The sequence below is a fragment of the Pundamilia nyererei genome, unplaced genomic scaffold (assembly GCF_000239375.1).
Source record: "Pundamilia nyererei isolate P.nyererei 1_Seehausen unplaced genomic scaffold, PunNye1.0 scaffold00066, whole genome shotgun sequence".
Taxonomy (NCBI): domain Eukaryota; kingdom Metazoa; phylum Chordata; class Actinopteri; order Cichliformes; family Cichlidae; genus Pundamilia; species Pundamilia nyererei.
In genome coordinates this window covers 1,349,350-1,367,764 of record NW_005187467.1, presented here as the reverse complement: position 1 = coordinate 1,367,764, position 18,415 = coordinate 1,349,350, and the positions used below count along the sequence as shown (strand labels likewise).

Here is an 18,415-nt window from a genome sequence, read left to right as displayed (position 1 = left end):
TCCAAATATGATGAGGTAATGTCTAATCAACAACTGATGTGACCAGTTTTCATCCTAGCCAAGTCAACTAATGTCACAACACTTGAGTGCTTTGATAAGTCTATATAAGCCAAAGCTGCTGGTCTCTTGCTGGATGCTAGGCAGGGGAATGGCTACAAATCAGATAATAGGATTTATGAAGGCAGATAGAGCCATGAGACAATCTCCTATAAATACAGCTGTCCACTGTTTTTGTATGGTGTAGCGTTACCAGGCCTCTCCATGTTCCTGCTAGCTGATTTTGCCATGATGTCATCTCTCTGTTTCATCTGGAAATCCATCCTTGAATGTCTTCAGATGCTGTCCGGTCATTTAGTCATTGTCTTCCACTTAAAGCTGGCTAATGTTTACACAGAGACCACCATGGACAGTATGGAAAGGCAGCTGCAATACTACAGAGGAAAAAAATTGCTTGGTTACAGTACTATATAAACAACCAGAGAGAGAGAGAGAAAAAAAACCTCTCAAGGCAAGATAGAGCCCACATAATGGACTGCAAGCAAGAACGCAGGGAGCAGCCTCGGAGCCCTTCTCACACTGCTTCTCACCCTGAAAAATAACCTATAAACAACTACACAAACACTGTTTCAGCCAGAAAACAGAGTCATGAGATGGAGTGTCCAGAACAGGCAGACTTGTGAATGCGATCATCTGTCCATCTGACATTCCTTCCACTTAAAGTCAGGCTATATGGACAATCAGGGCCATTTATTTACCAGTATTGCTGTCATCTGATGCAATTACGTGAATGTAGCGGGATATTTTCAGATACAATACTCCAGACATTCCTGGAGGTGTGCTGTGCTTGAGAACGTGGTAGCAACTTTGATCGGTCAGTAGAAGAGGTGAAAGGAATGTGTTGTTTTGGAGCTGTAACTGCCATGTTTTATGTTAAAATGTTCAGTTCAGTCGTGCCAATCAGAGGGGATTATTTATGAAAATATATCTTAATCCTTAATAACAACTTCCCTGTCAATATTCAACCATTTGTACCACCGTGCCCTTCCCAAACCAGCTGAGGCCCGTGTTTGTTAATCAGTAGTTAGCTGATGAAATAGTTGGTCATTGTATTTATCGTCTCCCGCGACCTTCCACAGATGATTTCTGAAAATATGCCACATAGCCCATTTAGTGCAGGGTAGAATCTGCTCCAGTGTAGGGCGAGAGTAAAAACTGGTACTACCACTGCAGGCCCAACATGCAAATCATGTGCAAAGCAAAACACTGCCAGTTAAAGCATGGATGCAACTAGTGGAGAAGACAGGAGACAGCATGTTTATGCAATGTAATGACTAGTCATAGTTTAAGGTTTTCTAATTGTACATGTGAATCACTACAGTAAGACTTACTTACTGTACAACAGCTCCTCACTTCACAAATGCAGCCCCTCTCAAACATGTGACAGTGGCTTTGCAGACGTGTGGTTAATTTTCACTTCTTTCCCACCAAAAAAAGTCATGGTCTAAATGTAAATCACTTGGTTGGAGTTTATCTCCTCTTTGGCGCTGATTGAGGTTCCAGAGGTGGGCAGTGTTTTAATGCTGGAGGTGGGAGTGGCCCAGCTGCTTTTTTTGAACAACGTCCAGAATAAGCAGAAAGAACATGAAAACAACTGACGAATCCAGTGTGTTCCCAGTTCCTCTTGCATAGTTCGGCTGAGGTAATTTTTACTCATCACTCGTGGTCAGACAGCGAGCTTAATCATGTCTGCTATATGAAGCTGCAAACAATCTTCTACGTGCCGCTGCTGTGTACTAAACAATCTTCCCATTATAAAATCAATACATTGCAAATAATAACACTAAAGTTTGCACTAGATTTTCTTGGCTTGTTGTAAAGAAGGAAAAAAAAATCTTCTTTGGCTTCTTCCTCATTCGTTTCTTAAATAAATAAATAAATAAATAAATACATTTTTATTTATATAGCACCTTTCAAGACAGAATCACAAAGTGCTGCACATAAGATTACAAGTCATAAAAAGATTTAAAAAGAGAAAATCAATTTCTTCCTAAATAGATACTTTCAGTATTGACATGTGTTGTGATAAGTTGTCTATATTAATCACGCACAGTGTGACTCACACTGCATACATTAAAAACTGTCTTTCTTGCTCTCTGGCTGATCAAGCTGCTGTTTGCTAAACTCTCCCCATCTGTCCGTTGTTGTATCTGACATCACAGACGTGTTTGTTCAAATACAGTAAAGCGCTGCTACATTCCAGACAGATCATATCGGCAAGGTGATATCTTTTGCGTCTTCTTTCTCCCGCCTGCCCTTTTAGAAGGCTGTGCACTTTTTCCCTTGTGGATGGCACGCTGCAGAAGAGAGGAAGAGAGATGAGGGGAGTCGGTGAGGTTTAAAGGCAGGCATAGCAGAGCAGCAGCCTGTGTCCCACTGTCAGCTGCCGGGTCTGCTGTTGTTTTGCAGAGGGGCTTTGGGAAGTCCTTGCCCTTAGAGGTCAACTCCAAACACCTCCCAGTTCCTGCTTTGACAGACAACCAGTACTCCAGACATTTTCCTTGTTCCATCTCATCTGTGGGCCTTTTCCCCCACAACACTGGGGTGGCTTTAAGTGACACTATTGATATCTAATGATTTTTTTTTTTTTTTGCTAAAATCATTAGATATGTCCACTTAAAAGAATTCTTGTGTTTGACCTGTGATTTTTTTTTTTTTGTTGTTGCTTTATAATCTGTTCATTATTTTTAGTTTTGCTTGGTGGGTTATACTGATTGTTCTATTATATATTTTGTCTGGTGTTCTTTCATTGGCAGTCCATTAAATGAAGTGAATGCAGATTATAAATATATATTTATATTTTCATGGTCTGATTTGAAACTTTCTTATGCCATACTCTGCTTTGCCATGAACTCGTAGAATGTAATTCTACCAATAGCAGATGCCAGACTTCCTTTGGATGGTACCTACAGGAAGTATTGCAAAAAGTCCCATGACAGGAATAGTAATTAAATTGGTGAGTCGTACATAAATGCGTTTCCATTTATGAAAGCCTTAAGAGCCGAGCTCAAAATAGTGTCCTTCTGAAGGAAATTGGAGCCTATTGATTTTTTTCTTTTGTGATTTGGACTAACAGTGAGATCGTTTATGCTTTTTTGATGACATTTAAGAAAGCGCACATGGTTTAATATAATGGTTCAAATAAAAATGAGTCAGACTACAACAACTTTGATTATAAACAGTTGACCGAAACAACTCTCGTGGTTATTCTGTTTTCATTTTTGACCCAAGTGGTAAAAGCAGTCTAGGAAAAAAATGCACTGACGTCATCTGCAAGTTGTGCATGCATAAACTATATGCTGGTTAGTTTCATGTTCACCCACGTGTGGAGTTTTTTCTCCATTTAGAGGAATCTAGTTTCTGTACTGATTAAATCCAAATGTAGAATAATTGACACAAATCACGCGTTTAGTTCAAACTTGGATGTCATATGACTATCTTTAGATCGTCCTCCTGAAGCAAGTGAGCTGTCATGCTGTTGTCACCTGCAAACGGAGGCATACATCTAAGTATAATTCAAGTTACGCCCACAAGTTAGCATATTTTTAACATTCAGTGAAATGATCTGATTATCAATACCACACATTGAGATTAAGGTAGGATGGGAAAATGTGTATTTCTAGCATACATTTGAGTCAGCAAGCAAATAAGTAGGTGGTTGTTTTTTTGTTTTTTTTAATAACAGCAGCTTGTTTTTCATATTGTCACACTTCTTTGGATGTTCATCAAACTGTGGGATCTTAAAGGTGTCGTTCACTGAAATTTCAATATTAAATATCTTCGATAAATTAGTGTGGTTGATAGTTCGAATGAGCTTCGAGGAATGCACCCATGTGTGGAAAAAAACAGGTGGGAGGGCACTGGCCAAACTTTTACCAGTTAAGAAAGTTTTGTAGGGGTTGTTAATGTGTTTATACTATGAAATATAAGTGTAGTAAATGCTTTAAATATGCCAAAACACAGGCTGTTGTGTCTCTGTTTTATTTGAATCTCATTGCCTTTGGGCAGTACTTTGTAGGAGTTTGAAAAACAAAGTGACTTTTGGTTGAGGTTGTGGTGCAGGTGGTTGTGGCAGTCATAATGAAAACAGTGACAAGCACGCATACCGGTATGTTTCTGTATATGGCATTGGCAAATATTTTTCTTGAGGACATTGTAATACACTGGAAAAAACAAGTGTTTTGTCTAATATTTATGATAAGATCACGTGTTCTAATTCTGGCTACTTGTATGGGGGAGTTTAACACGTTTTATTGATAACAATGCTTTTTTAATAATAGATGATTTTCACATCATTCTAAGTCACATGCTAAAGAGTTAAAGACAGAAAGACAAAATATTAATATTTGAATAAATCAATTAAGCTTAAGCTTTTTCTAATCCAAGCTTTTACTTCATCATCGCTACATTCGCACCTCACTTAGGCATTTCTTTCATACGAACATCTAGACATGGATGAGTCATTGCATGCTAGTTATAGGAACTGAAATTTCCAACAACTGAGTTTAGATAAGAATAAACTAATGAGTAATGTTTGTAACCAGTGTATAAACATAGACTTCTAGGACACTACACCACAGAGCTAACATTAAAACCTGATGCCTAATATTTTCTAGCTCTCCTTCATGCTGCCAAAAGAGCTTTAATCAGTTGAGACATGGACATGTGTCTCCTGGGAATACCCTGTGGTGTCTGGCGCAGGGACATTGACTGCTGGTTATGTTTTGGGGCTTCCACAGTTTGGGCCTGTTCAGGTGCATTAGCTGACGCTCGACTGGATTGAGATCTTGGAATCTGGAGGCTTGGTCGATACCCCCTCCCTGAGCTTGTTCTGTTTTGTTTTTGATGGGGCAGTTAATTCTGAATATCTCCTCTTAGTATCTTTACTTGGGCATTTTGTTGAAAAATTCAGAAATTGTATGTAGTTGTTATGTCAGTGTTGTTGAAAACACGTTTTTGGTTCCCACGGGTTCCGTTTCTTGTTCATGCTTAGGCAAAAGACAACGTGGATAATGATATGACGTCCATTACGACTCTATGACGTGCTGTCCAGTCACAGGAGCATGTTCAGTGAGAGGCTGAGATTACCTAAATGCACCACTAAACGACACAGGAAATCATTCCTGCCAGTAGCTATCTCCCTGTACAGCGTCTCCATCTAATGCACAGTGCACAGTGCAATAGTTACACCCTTTTGCACATCATCTACAGTGAAAATAACAGTTTTACAGTTTTCTATATATATATATTTAATTTCTTGAATATTATTGTTATTTATTATTATTATTTTTGTGACTTTTTAATATGTTGTATTATGTAATTCTGTTCAGTCTGTTACTGGAGCAACTGTAACCACATGATTTCTTTAGGGATCTTCACCATGATTATTTCTGGCACAAAAAAAGTCAAGATGATAAAGCAAATGTTAAGTATTTAGCACCTATCTTTAAATAATATATGTCTTTTAATACAGTCATTGATAGCTCTGGATCAGGTCTGTCCCTGATTTGCTGTTGCTGGACCCAGAAACCTGCCAAGTGTTTATTTTATTTTTGTCTGTTTTCATCTCTCTGTGCTTTTCTTTTCTTTCTTCACTTTCCCAACTGGTCCAGGCAGAGGGCCACCTCTCTTGGTCTGGCTCTGCTGGAGGTCTCTTCATGTGAGAGGAAACTTTTCTCCCCACAGTCATGTTGTGCTTGCTCAGAGGGACTCGTTGATTTTCTCTGTGTAATATTGGGGATGTAAAGTTTTAATGTAAAGTTAACCGGGATGTTGGGAATTAGTGCCTTGTAAATCTAATTTAACAACTACATTTATTCATTTTAAGTTGTAAAATGGTCATTAAATGCGCCACTTATTAAATGTACTACATTGGTGTCTTTTTAAATTATAGCTTAATTAATAGTATTTTGCAAATCATCTGTCTGCTGCCTTAAGTAAAGTTCATATTCAGGTTTTGTCCAGTCTTAAAGGTTATTTCTCCCAAATTTAAAAATACAAATGCTATTTCACACCACGAATTATAGCAACACGGCAAAGTGGCTGTATATTTTTGATTCATACAAAAAAGAAATTCTTACCATTAAGGCAAAAGGACCATGAGAACTGAGCACATAAAAATAATAGAAGAACTTGTAAAACTTGTAAAAAAGAAAAAAAGAAAAATTGTTGGTCATTAAAAAGCAGCATCATGAAATTAAAATGCTAATTTTTTTGATCATCTTATTCTCAAACAAAACAAACAAACAAAAAAATACATCTATATTGTGTTACACAAAACTTTCAGTAAGACCTTGACAAAAATGTCGGTGGCTGACTTCAGTGATGCACATGGCCTCATAGACATGTAGCTTGCGAATCCATTTGAGTGATTCTCCAACAAAAACCTCACTGTGGTCAGATTTTCTCCTTGTATGGAAATGTTTCTGCTCACAGGACCACTTCCATTCCAGAGACGTCTAATTCACTATATATAAGATATATAAAACCACCTTGCAAGGAATTAGAAAGATCAGGAGATGTTCACAGCACATTCGCGTAGACGTGTACAAGCTGACGCAGATGGCAGAGGAAGCAACACAAAGAGTTCTGATTAAAGATAATGCTTCTCGTTAGTTAAACTGTCAGGGTGGGCTCATCTAAATAAGCCCAGCCTTTTTCTGATACGGAGACATGGCGAGCGATTACTCATTTTCATAATGATGCAACTGTTCAACCATCAATTGAGGCTGATTATATCTACAGAGAGCTTTTTAGAGGTTGTTTTTCAAAGGCTGTGTTGCAGATTTTGCAGATCATCGCCCCCGTAAAGCGAGTGAATGAGAGCAGTAGGTACCAAATGTTGCATCCCTCTTGATCATCATCACACCTGTGCGATGAGGCTGTCTGTCATAGTGATGTGACGGCGTGGTATTTGATTCAATTCAATTCAATTCAATTTTATTTATATAGCGCCAAATCACAACATAAGTCGCCTCAAGGCGCTTCATAGATACAGAGGAAAAAAATTTGCAAATTAGCAAATTTGGAATCCTATTTGCTAAAATGTTATGAAAGCTCAAAGGTACGAGGCTCTACTCTGCATATGAAGTTGTGTTCAGAGGACCTAGTCTGTATTTGCAGTCTCTAGCTCACCTCTGACCTTTTATTAACTTACGAGAATTTATGGGCATGTTTAGGCCTTATCTTTATGTGTTATGTATTCCAGCTGCTGTCCTTCCAAGGCTAGTGTTTTGACTATTGGGAAACATGAGTGGTTTGATTTAAATTGCAGGAGTGCTCTAATGCATTTGCTATATTCCCCAGTAGTTTATACTCACAGAAACTCTTCTGTTTAACGTTTTTTCATGTTTACCTTACTGGGCACAAGGCCGGGACAAAGCTGCGTCCCACTCTTCTCCACTCAGTAAATGTAGCGGCTAACGATGCATACTGTTGGCACATTTTGTTTGTAACCTAAATTTATTGCAAGTGCTCCAGAATGTCTTTTATAAACTTTGTCTGCTTAGCATCTTACTCAGAGCCAATGTAGAACCCATGTGAACTCTACAGCTTCCAAAGAACCATTTGTGGCTTATGTAAGATTATATAAATGGATGTCGTATAGATAAATACAGATGAATGGTACCTTTTAAGCACAGACAAGACAAACTTACTTTTAGTGGATTATCATTCTCCTCTCTTGCAGATTGAGTACCTCATTGTTTTGTTTTCTAGGAGTTTTCGAGAATAATTCAGATTACGCTGTGTTTTTGTGCTGTGTAGATGGCTGTGTGCTATTCTTCAGCTTAATCTCGATCACATTCCCTCACTTGCTCAAACTCCAGCCTGCTCCTACAATGTGTTGTTATGTGTGACCTGCTATTGATTGGGACTGGATAATCAGGGCTCTGTTGTCATTGTGTATTGCCTTTGTCTCCTCTCGCATAAACTGGAATCACAAGTGTTTAGGCATTTACTCACAGTCACGGTCATTTTAACCATTGTCCTTCCTAATTCACATGTTGCAAAGTCATCCTCACTGTTGTTCTTTTGTTGAAAGATTTTTCTTTTAAACCATAATCAAGCAGCATGTGACAGGCACAAAAATTAAAGTATTGTGTATTAAATATTCCTCCTTCATTTCACTGTTATAGGATAAATATGGGGTGTTTTTTTTTTTGTAGGAGGGCTACTATAATTGACAGTTGCTTAGGATGAGTGGAATGAAAAGCTACATCATGCTAACACTGTATGAGCACCCTTGTTGTCTACTATTATTAATGAATTTCACAAATAAGATTTCATGGGAGGTAAAAGTGACCAGCGAATCCTGTTTATCACTTTTTACTTTACTTCACTGGCAATGAGCAAGCACCTGTTCGTTTTCGTGCCGTCTCTCAGGTGTTTTTAGTGTGTGAGCGCTATTAAACAAGGGCACGCCGGCCGAGGTGTCCAATTCAGCTTAAACCAAGTAAAGATGACATGATGTAATACCCTTTTCCACAATATGACCATAATAAAAGCTGGTAGTAGATTAGAAAATGTACACAAAGACACACAGGGTGATTACAGAGGGTCTGCTGCAGCTCTACAGTGCCAGTGTTTGTGCAGCTGTGTAGTGTGTGTGTGTGTGTGTGTGTGTGTGTGTACTACAGCATCCGGTAAACCAGAGGAGGTACAGTCAAAGAAACACAACCTGTTGTCTCTTCTTTCACTCCTTTAATAGTACCAGATGTAAACAAGACTATTCTAACCCCTAGCTTGGATAGCATAGTCATGACTGTTTGCTCATGCACATTTAAAAACATGTTGACTGATGTACGCCATCCAGCCTGTTGACACAGCCTACTACTAACCACACACTATGTATATCCGTAGTGTTGTAAAAGGCACACCTTAGGTAATTGTTTAGGCCACGGCCATCTCCAAGTTCATTAGACGGTGTAATTGGCACTGCGAGGCTCTATTTGTTCACGTACATCAGATAGAGCCTGTTTTTACTGTGTTTTACAGTAGACGAGCCAGTACAATACATTTTTGGATGACACTGTATTTATGATGCTAAGTTTGATATACAACACATACCAGATAACTGCGTCCTCCTATTTTTGTGAAGCGGGAGCTTATTTCTGAGTTGGTTTGTTTTCCTACACAATTGGTTTCAAAGTCTGCCAAAAAAAACATCCTAAATAACAAAAGGAGCCAGCAATATTAGCTAGTTTTAGTCCTATTTTTAGATGCAACCATAGTCATAGAATTGTTTTGTATGGTTTTGGTATTGAGTGTTTTCCTTCCTATCCATCTACAGTACATGCACACATTGTCTTTTGTATGCCGCTGCTGTTTCTGTATCTGTAGCCAGCTGCCATCAGCACAGGACAAACGACACTGCTGAAACAAGGTAATATCAAGCTTTTATTGGATGATCGAACTGAATTCTTGGAAGCCTTAAAGTGCTCATGCAGGGGGGGTAAATTTTGGCTGTTGTGCTTACACTAGCATTAACATTTTTGTGTTGTGCTTTACACAGGACTGTTGTCCTGTTTTCTGCTTCTTCTTTATTAGACTTTGACTTGATGAAATAATACTAGTACATGGGAGATGCCACATGTCCTGTATAGTTTGCAGTACATTGCTCAGACAATGGTGCAGCTCCCTGTCACCATATTAGTTTTGAGTGTGATCAGTGGCCTGGCCTAGAGCTCTCTCACTGGTCCCATGAACTACCCAGTCTAGTTGTTAACAAGGGTGTTATTTATGGCATTATTTCTGTGCTGAGACACCACCCGCCCTTTTTTTTTTTTTTTTTGCTAAACACTGATGCAGCTTAAACACATCCCTCATCCAGCTTAGAGATATGGGAGAATACAGACTATTTTACAGCTTCAGCCCTTGTTTCCCACTACTTACAGTGTGATTGATGTGCTTAGACATGCTCTGTAGTACAGGCAGTGGGGTGGGTATGCTCGTTTCCTTGTGTCTTACTCCCTTATGATTCAGTTCACTGGGAAAGAGGCTACAGTGCCAGTTGCATTATTAAGATACTATTGCATTTCGTGGGAAGCTTAACATGACGTGTAACTGTTGTTTTTAGTCTTCCCCTTTATTTTATGCGAGTTGTGATTTGTTCGTAAGCAACAGCTTCATTTCCCAACAACTGAGTAATGTTCTGATTAGCATAAAGATTTCTAGATAAATTTTCTTCACTGTGTTGTTGAGAGCTGTCCTGTTTTAATGTGCTGGTTGCAACCGAAGGATACCAGGAATAACCCAACTGGGTTGCACTGACCTTTTGAAACTGGGCAGTTCTCCAGGTCTCAATTAAGTGATGCTCTGTCTTTCCAGAAAAGGCAAAAATATTTAAATGGGGTTCGCAAGAGTTATGGAGATTTTTTTAAATGCATTGTAATAGCATTGAATCAAAGAGCTTTGTGGAACTTTGTTTTTGTTTGTGGTTTTTCTTTTTTCTTTAAATGGTGCTCTGCTTGGTTCTTTTGGAGGAGTGTGATAACTCCCCTGTGTTTCTATTTCTGTGAAATAAGTTCATACGCCAGCAGAAGCATTTAGGTGCAAATTTGAGGAGTATCACTGCTGACAGTTTCCACACAACCTTTGTTGTTATTATCAGTATCAGTAAACATTAAAAAAAACATCTCATAGCAAGAAATGACCTAATACATGTTTCACAGCATTTCATGAAGATGCTGCTGATTATCTTGTTCACACTTCTTTCTACTTCCTGAATATGGGGTTAGTGGTACAGCAGCACAGTTGTACTATCAAGACTATTAAGATAATACTGCCTACAGCTTTTATCAGTTTATCAGTCTGAAAGAAAATAAACAGACAGTATTGCAAACTAGTACCTCAGGAGAACTTCAGTTAGACGCCGAATATAAGATAACAATCTGCACTTCCTGGAAAAAAACAGAAAAGAGTATGTGTTCAAGAAAGAATGTCAAAATAACCATTGGTATGATGACGTTTGTCTCAGAAATGTACTTTATCGTAATTAAACACCACTGTTTAACACATTATTTTGTGAAACATTTTAGAAAGTAAAAAAAAAGGGAACAGCTCGCAGCAAATTCATAAAATAGCAAATCTAAGGGATGCATTTGGTTAAATCTCTTTAGAAAGATATATCTTTGAAATAAATTTGAAGGTGTCAGTTGTGCATCTGATCAAAGAAAGGTAGTATTATGCTCTAGGAAGATCATGACACAAACATAGTAGGTGGAACCAATACGCATAGAATTATACAGTTCTCAATACTCATTTTGATACCACAACAAAATTATTATTATCCCATGTGCTTAAAAATGTATTTATTTAAAGTGTTAACATTATACTTTGTTGACAGGGCACAGAATGAAATATTGGCCTACTAATGTTACTACAAGGTGTGATATTAGTTACATTACATAAGGTTAAGCATTTTGCTTTTGCAAACATTTTAGCCTATGGGACATACTTCATTTCACGGTGGTAATGTCAAAGTAGGATAATACTTTAGTTGTTGTTACTGAAACTCATCCACCTTGAACTGTTCGAGCAGATCTGGGTCCTGGTGTTTTTGGTGCTTTGCTAAATTAGTAGTACTTTCTCTCTTGGTCTCAAAAGCTTGATAACATTGGTTACCTTTTGCAAGTCAGGTATCACCCCATGGCCATTTTCCTCAAACACAAAGTACTTCAATACCTGACTGTGTCTTACTTTCAGTGAGTTGGGGTGGAGGTATTGGAACAGCTGCACTAGTTGCTATTTTCTACATGTATTTTTGGTTGTGCCTTTTTGAAGGTTTTTTTTTTCCTACTTTGTGGGCGTGCTTCTCGTTTTTCAGCATCTAAGCTTTTTGGCTAAAGGTGCTAAATGGCATCAAGAACATGCAGCCTGCTTTAACGCCTCTTAGAGAAGTCGAGAAGGAATATCATGTTGGATTTTTTCCAGGTCTCTCAAAGGGCCTGTGATTGATTGTTCGTCTTAGTAGTATTCAGTCTAGGTCGTTTTGTTGGACCAGGCATGTAGGCCGGCATTGCAGCAGCTCTTTCCTTTCAGTGGCAACCACCTTTTCATAAACGTAACAGGTCTAATCTCTTTATGGGTCCCTGTTGCCATCCATACATGTATTCTTTTTTTTCTCTCTTTATTTCTCACATCACCAAAATGCTTAAATACTTCATTTCATTTGAGGCTTGTTTTCATGGGCAGGGTAAAGATATCAAAGCTATTTCATCCATTAATCTGACCTCTGCATCACAGAAGTAATGGTCTAACTAAATAAAACATTTAGCATACTTATTTTCCAAGGAGGTTAGGAATCTTTCTGAAAGGCACTAGAGACATCAGTACAATCCATTTTTCTGCCGTGTGTGTGTGTGTGTCTGTTTGGGGGGAGGTGTTAGCCTTGCAGCAGTGTCTGTGTTGATGGAGAGAGAGAGAGTGCTTGCAGAATCCTGTGTGTCAGCAGCCTGAACGTGAGACATTGCCTTGCAGAAGTGCAGTGCATCATGGCAAATGTCCAAAAGTCTCCCCCTACTCTCCCCAACCCTCCTTTACTCCTCCTTTGCCTTCCTGGTCTATCTTCCTCTTTTGTTTCTGAACATAGAGAACACAGAGTCCCTTTAGACAGCCACTGGAAAACTACATTGAACTGTTGTATTGAAAGCCATCGTTCTTCCTTTACTCGTTTCCATTTGATACATACAACAATGTTAATGGTGTGAAATGTGTGACATTGTAGTTCTCTTGTTATTATAGCTGTTTACATTATCAAATATGAACCTTTTGCTGCTTTTCGTGTGGTTACGATGCACGATGCTTATTTACTCTCAGACAAAAATTGACATGATGATTTGCAGATGTGGCATGATTTTGATTGGACCGAAGAAGTGTGAATTACCAGTTTTTAAGGTGGCAGGAGGCTGCAGTCTGAAGCTGTGTTAGAGGAGCGCTGCTAGTCTCAGCCTAAGGAGGGATATCGGCACAGGAAATACGTTGGGAGAGAGCAAACACCTGCTGCCCCCTCACCCCACAGTGTCTAACACACATACAAACCACACATAACCGCGTATGTGCAGAAATAGCTTTTGTCTTTTTGTGCAACGCTTACAGTCCAACTATATATTGTGTGTGTTTATATAAACATATATATATGTATATATGACAATGGATATATTTTTGTATATATGTCTGTGTATATATATTTTTTAAATAAAACTTTTGTATAATTTGGTATTTGTGTTTCGTTTTGCTTTGTTTTGTTCTGCATTCGCGTTCTTACATTTTCAATCTCATTTCCAGGCATGGAAGAAACGCTGGTTTATACTTCGCAGTGGCCGCATGAGTGGTGACCCTGACGTTCTGGAGTACTACAAGAATGATCACTCTAAGAAGCCCATTCGGGTGATCGACCTGCAGTGCTGTGAGCAGGTCGATGCAGGCCTGACCTTTAAGAGGAAGGAGTTCCAGGACAGCTATGTATTTGACATCAAGACTGTAGACCGCACTTTCTATCTTGTAGCTGAGACTGAGGAAGAGATGAACAAGTGGGTCCGCTCCATCTGCCACCTGTGTGGTTTCAACCAGTCGGACGACAGCCACGGTATGGAACAGAAACACAGTTGCTCTTCTATCAGCCTTGGTTTCTGTTTGCCTTTCCTTCTATCCTCTTTTTAAAAATCTTTAATTCACTAAAATAAATCTCTGAGAATTTTACTTTGTATTGCCATGTATTATCTCTTGGGCTAGCCGAGACAATTAATTTGCTGTTGGTCTGTTATTTAGTCTGCCTTGAGTTCAAATTTTCAAAAAATCTTAAGATGTTAACTCACTTAAGATGTTAAAGGGATGCATTGCTTCTTTTCTGCTTTTCAGGAAAGCTTAAAAACATCACCTAATGCTTTTAATAAATAAACACTCCAAAAATAATCATATAACAATGTATACAGTTTAATACAGTTTTATAAAGCAGAATATAGTCATCTGTCTTTTATGAATCCTCTGTTGTACTTTTGCATGTTATTTGAACTTTGAACAGAGATTTAACCACATAATGTCAATGGCAACATTTCTGTCAAATAAATAGACACATTGTCTGAGACTGATATTGATTTTTCCAATATTTTTTTTATTTTTAAAGAAATGGTCATCCCTCTACTTTTTTATATCCAGAATGTTTTTTTTCTGGTTATGAGATATTTTAGAAGTTTGTTTTTGATATAGATTTTGGTACCGCTTAAGTTACGATCCATTGTACATGTGAATGGATTGCCTTTATAGATGACAATCCATAGATCAAAATTTTTGGTGCGTGTGAAAATATTTCCATAGTTACAGTAAATATAAATATGTAGCTACAGTTACTATAGCTCATGATGCTCTGCATTTTTATTATTTTTATTCCAACTTATCCAGATTATATTCTTGCTGTTGTTTTCCCGCCATCTGGCAGCTGGTGGACGTTAGTCTTTGTGCACATGGTTGATCATGTGTAACATGCAATATGACCAGGTGTGGAATTAAAAACAACTAGGAAGAGTGTAATAATCCTCACATGATGAGGAGAGCTCTTTGGTTCACGTTCAATAATTATGAAAGTCCTGTGATGAATTTGAAATTGTATCAACTATGGCCAGCAGAGTAAGGCTAAGGGAGTGGGTTTGGAAAGTGTGTATGTCATGACAACTGCTGTACTGAGTACAGCCTCTTTAGTGTGCGCACCACATCAGCCTTTTCACAGGGAAGTAACTATTTCGTTGTATTCACAGAACTATTTAGTCAGTGACAGTCAGGTTCTATTTTTATAATATTAGATGATAAATTGTAATTTAACATCCTTTTTTGTCTAAGTGAATTCTCTGAAAAGCCACTTGAAGGAATCTCGATTCCTGGTATTGTTTGTGCTTGAGGGTTTTCATCTTCAGATAAACTCTGATTCTAATTAGCACGGCAAACTAGAACTAATAAGTACTTCAAGTGTTTTAATGCTGGAGATGGGCATGAAAATGTTTGTTCGGGGGATTTTATCCGATTCATCTTTCTTAAAAGTTCTTGTGCTCCCATGGTTCCCCTTCATGACAGTACCGTTTGTCGGCTACTATTTTTAAGCTTTGCATTTGGCATTTCGGTCATTGCTGTCCTGGCGTTTGGTATTGTTTCTGAACTGAAAGTGACCATATTTGGTTTGGCTAGCTATGTGGAAGTCATGTTCAGTGTATGATTGGATGGGGTGATAATTGACAACAGCAAGCAAAATTTGATTACCATGAAAAAAATGGTCACGGGACTTAATACAGTCATGCTTCTGGCTTGTTTTCACAGCAGTACTGGTGGAGATGACAAAATTACTATAGGGGCCTAAAGTAGTGAAATAAAAGCTGCCCATTTACACTAATGTAAACCACTGAAGTGAAGATTTTATGACAACAAAAATAACCATTTACATGAGTTAAAGCTTAGCACAATACTTTATTTTTGCAATATTTAAATGCAAAATAACCACTCTAAATATTAGTAGCCACCTGTGGCTACAGGGTATTCTTAGCAGCTACACTGATGGCTCGCAGTCAACAGTACCTCAAAGAGTTACCGTGGTTACATAAATAACTGATATTGGCTAATTATCATGCGTGCTGACGTGCTGGGAGGGGCAAACAGGGGCTAAAATTGAGCATAACAATAGAATAGGTGTTGTAGCTATGTGTGATATAAAAGGAGCCTTTTTTTTTGAAGATTAAAATATTTTGTGTATCACTCCTCCCCCACCCAGACAAGCTAAAGCTATTGTTTTTTGTGTGTGTGTGCGTGTGTGTGTGTGTGTGTGTGTGTGTTTGTTTGTTTTTTTAATTAAAAAGCATTGCCTCTTCATCCTGGTCTCTTTCCCATCTGTTACTAGATGCAAAAATTTATCACCACACACATCTCAAGATCAGTCCACATTTAACTTCCTTGTATAACTAGCTTTACACAAGAGTTTCGTGCACAGGTCAGAATTTTCCAGGGAGTAAGTTGTTGACTTTCATGCAGATCCATCCTTCCTTTCCTGGTAGTACCGCCTGCCTGGTGCCTTGTTTGCTATCAGCTTGTTCTCAGTGTCTCAGTGAAAATAAATGATCACATCTTCAACTGCATCTATCAACACTCGCCCACTGTGCAGTTAGCTAATGTTGCACATTTTGCCTTTCAGTACTGCTGTCCTGTTGAAAAAGCAAGGGCATGTTGATACAATTAGTAAAGAATTCTGACTCAATGTGGAAAAAAAACTGTTACTCCAAGATCCAGTAATGTACCCTGTAAAGTCCTTCATTTATACAGAGCAAAATCTAAAGTTTACCTTAAAGGGCTTTAAAAGCTCTACAAACCCTATATCCAGAGTTTTATTTGTTTAAAGATTACATTTGAATTTTTTGTGTGCATTACAAAACAGTATTGCATTATTGACATGACATTATAGTAATGTGCTTTTTTTAATTACTATTTTATTACTATTTGTAAAGTCAGTAATCATGTGGGTTTTTTAATGCAAAAATCATCAAATGTGCTGACTCATAAATCCTTGAACAATTGCCTGACTTCAGGTCACGTAGTAGATGAAGAGTCAAGAATAGTAGTATGGCCTAGTGCTTTAGAAGAGTTCAGATAGGCACATTATTTTGAATTTTTTGCTCTGATAAAAATTTAACAGCAAAGTACAAACTGCACCCAGTCCAGAATATCAGAAAAACTCACCAGTGCTGTCACCACATTGTCTCTCGTAGCATCTGAAGAGGAAATGTCTTGTGTTTCAACAGCATAACCACCGTCACCACAACATTTTTTGTGAAATTCTCTTTAAGTGGGGAAAATATGAACCTTTTTCTAAAACAGTTGCAAACCTTAATTCAAGTTAATAATACATGAAACTGAACATTTCTGCTTTAATACAAAAGTAATTTAGTAAGTAGTGTAAAGCAGAATATTTTTTTATATAATACCTCTTAAAAATTTTTAGGAGCTAGGCCCTATGGCTTCTTTATGTGAATAAAGGAGCAGCCGGAAGTATCTTTGCCATTAGTGACCCCAGCTGGGCTTTTGTCAACCACAGATAATTGACTGCCAACAGAAGTGCCAGTAATTATGGTCAAAAAAGGATGTAAGTACTCTAATAACCAAAACTGCTGTTGAAATTTTTCAGTACCGTTCTGACAACACGTTCCTGCCTTGTGATAGCTCTTTTATTTTGGTTTTTTTTATCACATTCCAGCTGGAAGAAACTGCCTTGAGGTCACTGAGCAAATGTTAGTAAGAGAAGTGGAGGGGACGAGGAGGCGTGCAGTAACGATGCAACCTTGTGACCTTGTGCCTGCATCAGTATTCTTCCTCCAACCTCTCTGATCTCAATCGTGCCATGAACACATAGCACTCGTGGGGGGCGAGCCATTTAACCATGCAACAAATCAACTGTTGTTAATTGCTGAAATCTGATCGGTTGCTCAATCTTTCATTTGTGTGTTTTGTGATTATATTTTCATGAAGGTGCTAGCATATGTGGATGCTCACTGAAGCTAATAGAAAATCAAATATGATAAACATCCTTTAGCTGTAAAGATATTTTATGGGTTCTTCTCTTAGCAGGCAGCTGCAGCAATGACGTGAGTGTGTCATCTAACAGACTGGGAATTCCCTCTTTGAAAGAAAACAAGCTAGGCTGGAAAACAAATAAGAAGTTGCTTCCTCTTATGGAAATTGCATAATGTGACAGAGACATACAAACACAAATACTAAATTATGCAGATATCGTGTTTCGTGTCATACAGAGACTTGATTAAATCAGCTTCCATATTTTAGTTTTTCAACAACTGTTGCAGTCCAGTAACAGCAAGAACTCAATATTACAGATTGTGCAAAGTGTCACACTTCTTGTTCTTGCTACACTGTCAGTGTGAATTTTTGGCAGGATCTCTTATATCAGCACCTTGATCTGAAGTTACCTTTTGTCAGTCAAAGTTGGCTTTATCAACTTAGAAGTAAGAGGTAAGCTGCAGCTCAAGTCAAAACTATTAGGAAGGATGGCCAATTGTAGCACTTAACAGTTCATTGTTACACAACCCTCTTGTTGTCTCGCTATCTTGTAATGTGACTCATTGCTTTTCTGTTTCCCTTTTCATATGCACACTTTCTCACACTTGCATTCATACATTTTCCAGTCAGTTCCAGTATGGCATTTGGCACATTACTTGTGCTAATACTCTTAGTATTGTTCTTCTTTAGAGGACCTACTGTGCAAATATATTTTTCAGTTATGTAATATCCTTAAAGTTTTGTTACTCTAAGAGCAGACTGCTCTACTGCTCTCGCTGTTGCTCTGTAAATACCTCTCTAAAAAAAAAAATTAAAA

General features: G+C 38.1%; 1 protein-coding gene across 2 annotated transcripts in view; it reads left to right on the top strand.

Moving 5' to 3' along the window:
* The window catches only part of gab2 (GRB2-associated binding protein 2), a 31,456-nt gene that overhangs the window by 1,288 nt on the left and 11,753 nt on the right, over window positions 1-18,415 (top strand). For both annotated transcript variants that reach the window (XM_005735945.1, XM_005735944.1), the window contains exon 2: window positions 13,342-13,642. In XM_005735945.1, coding sequence (XP_005736002.1) covers window positions 13,342-13,642 — 301 coding nt within the window. The remainder of the gene's footprint in view (window positions 1-13,341; window positions 13,643-18,415) is intronic.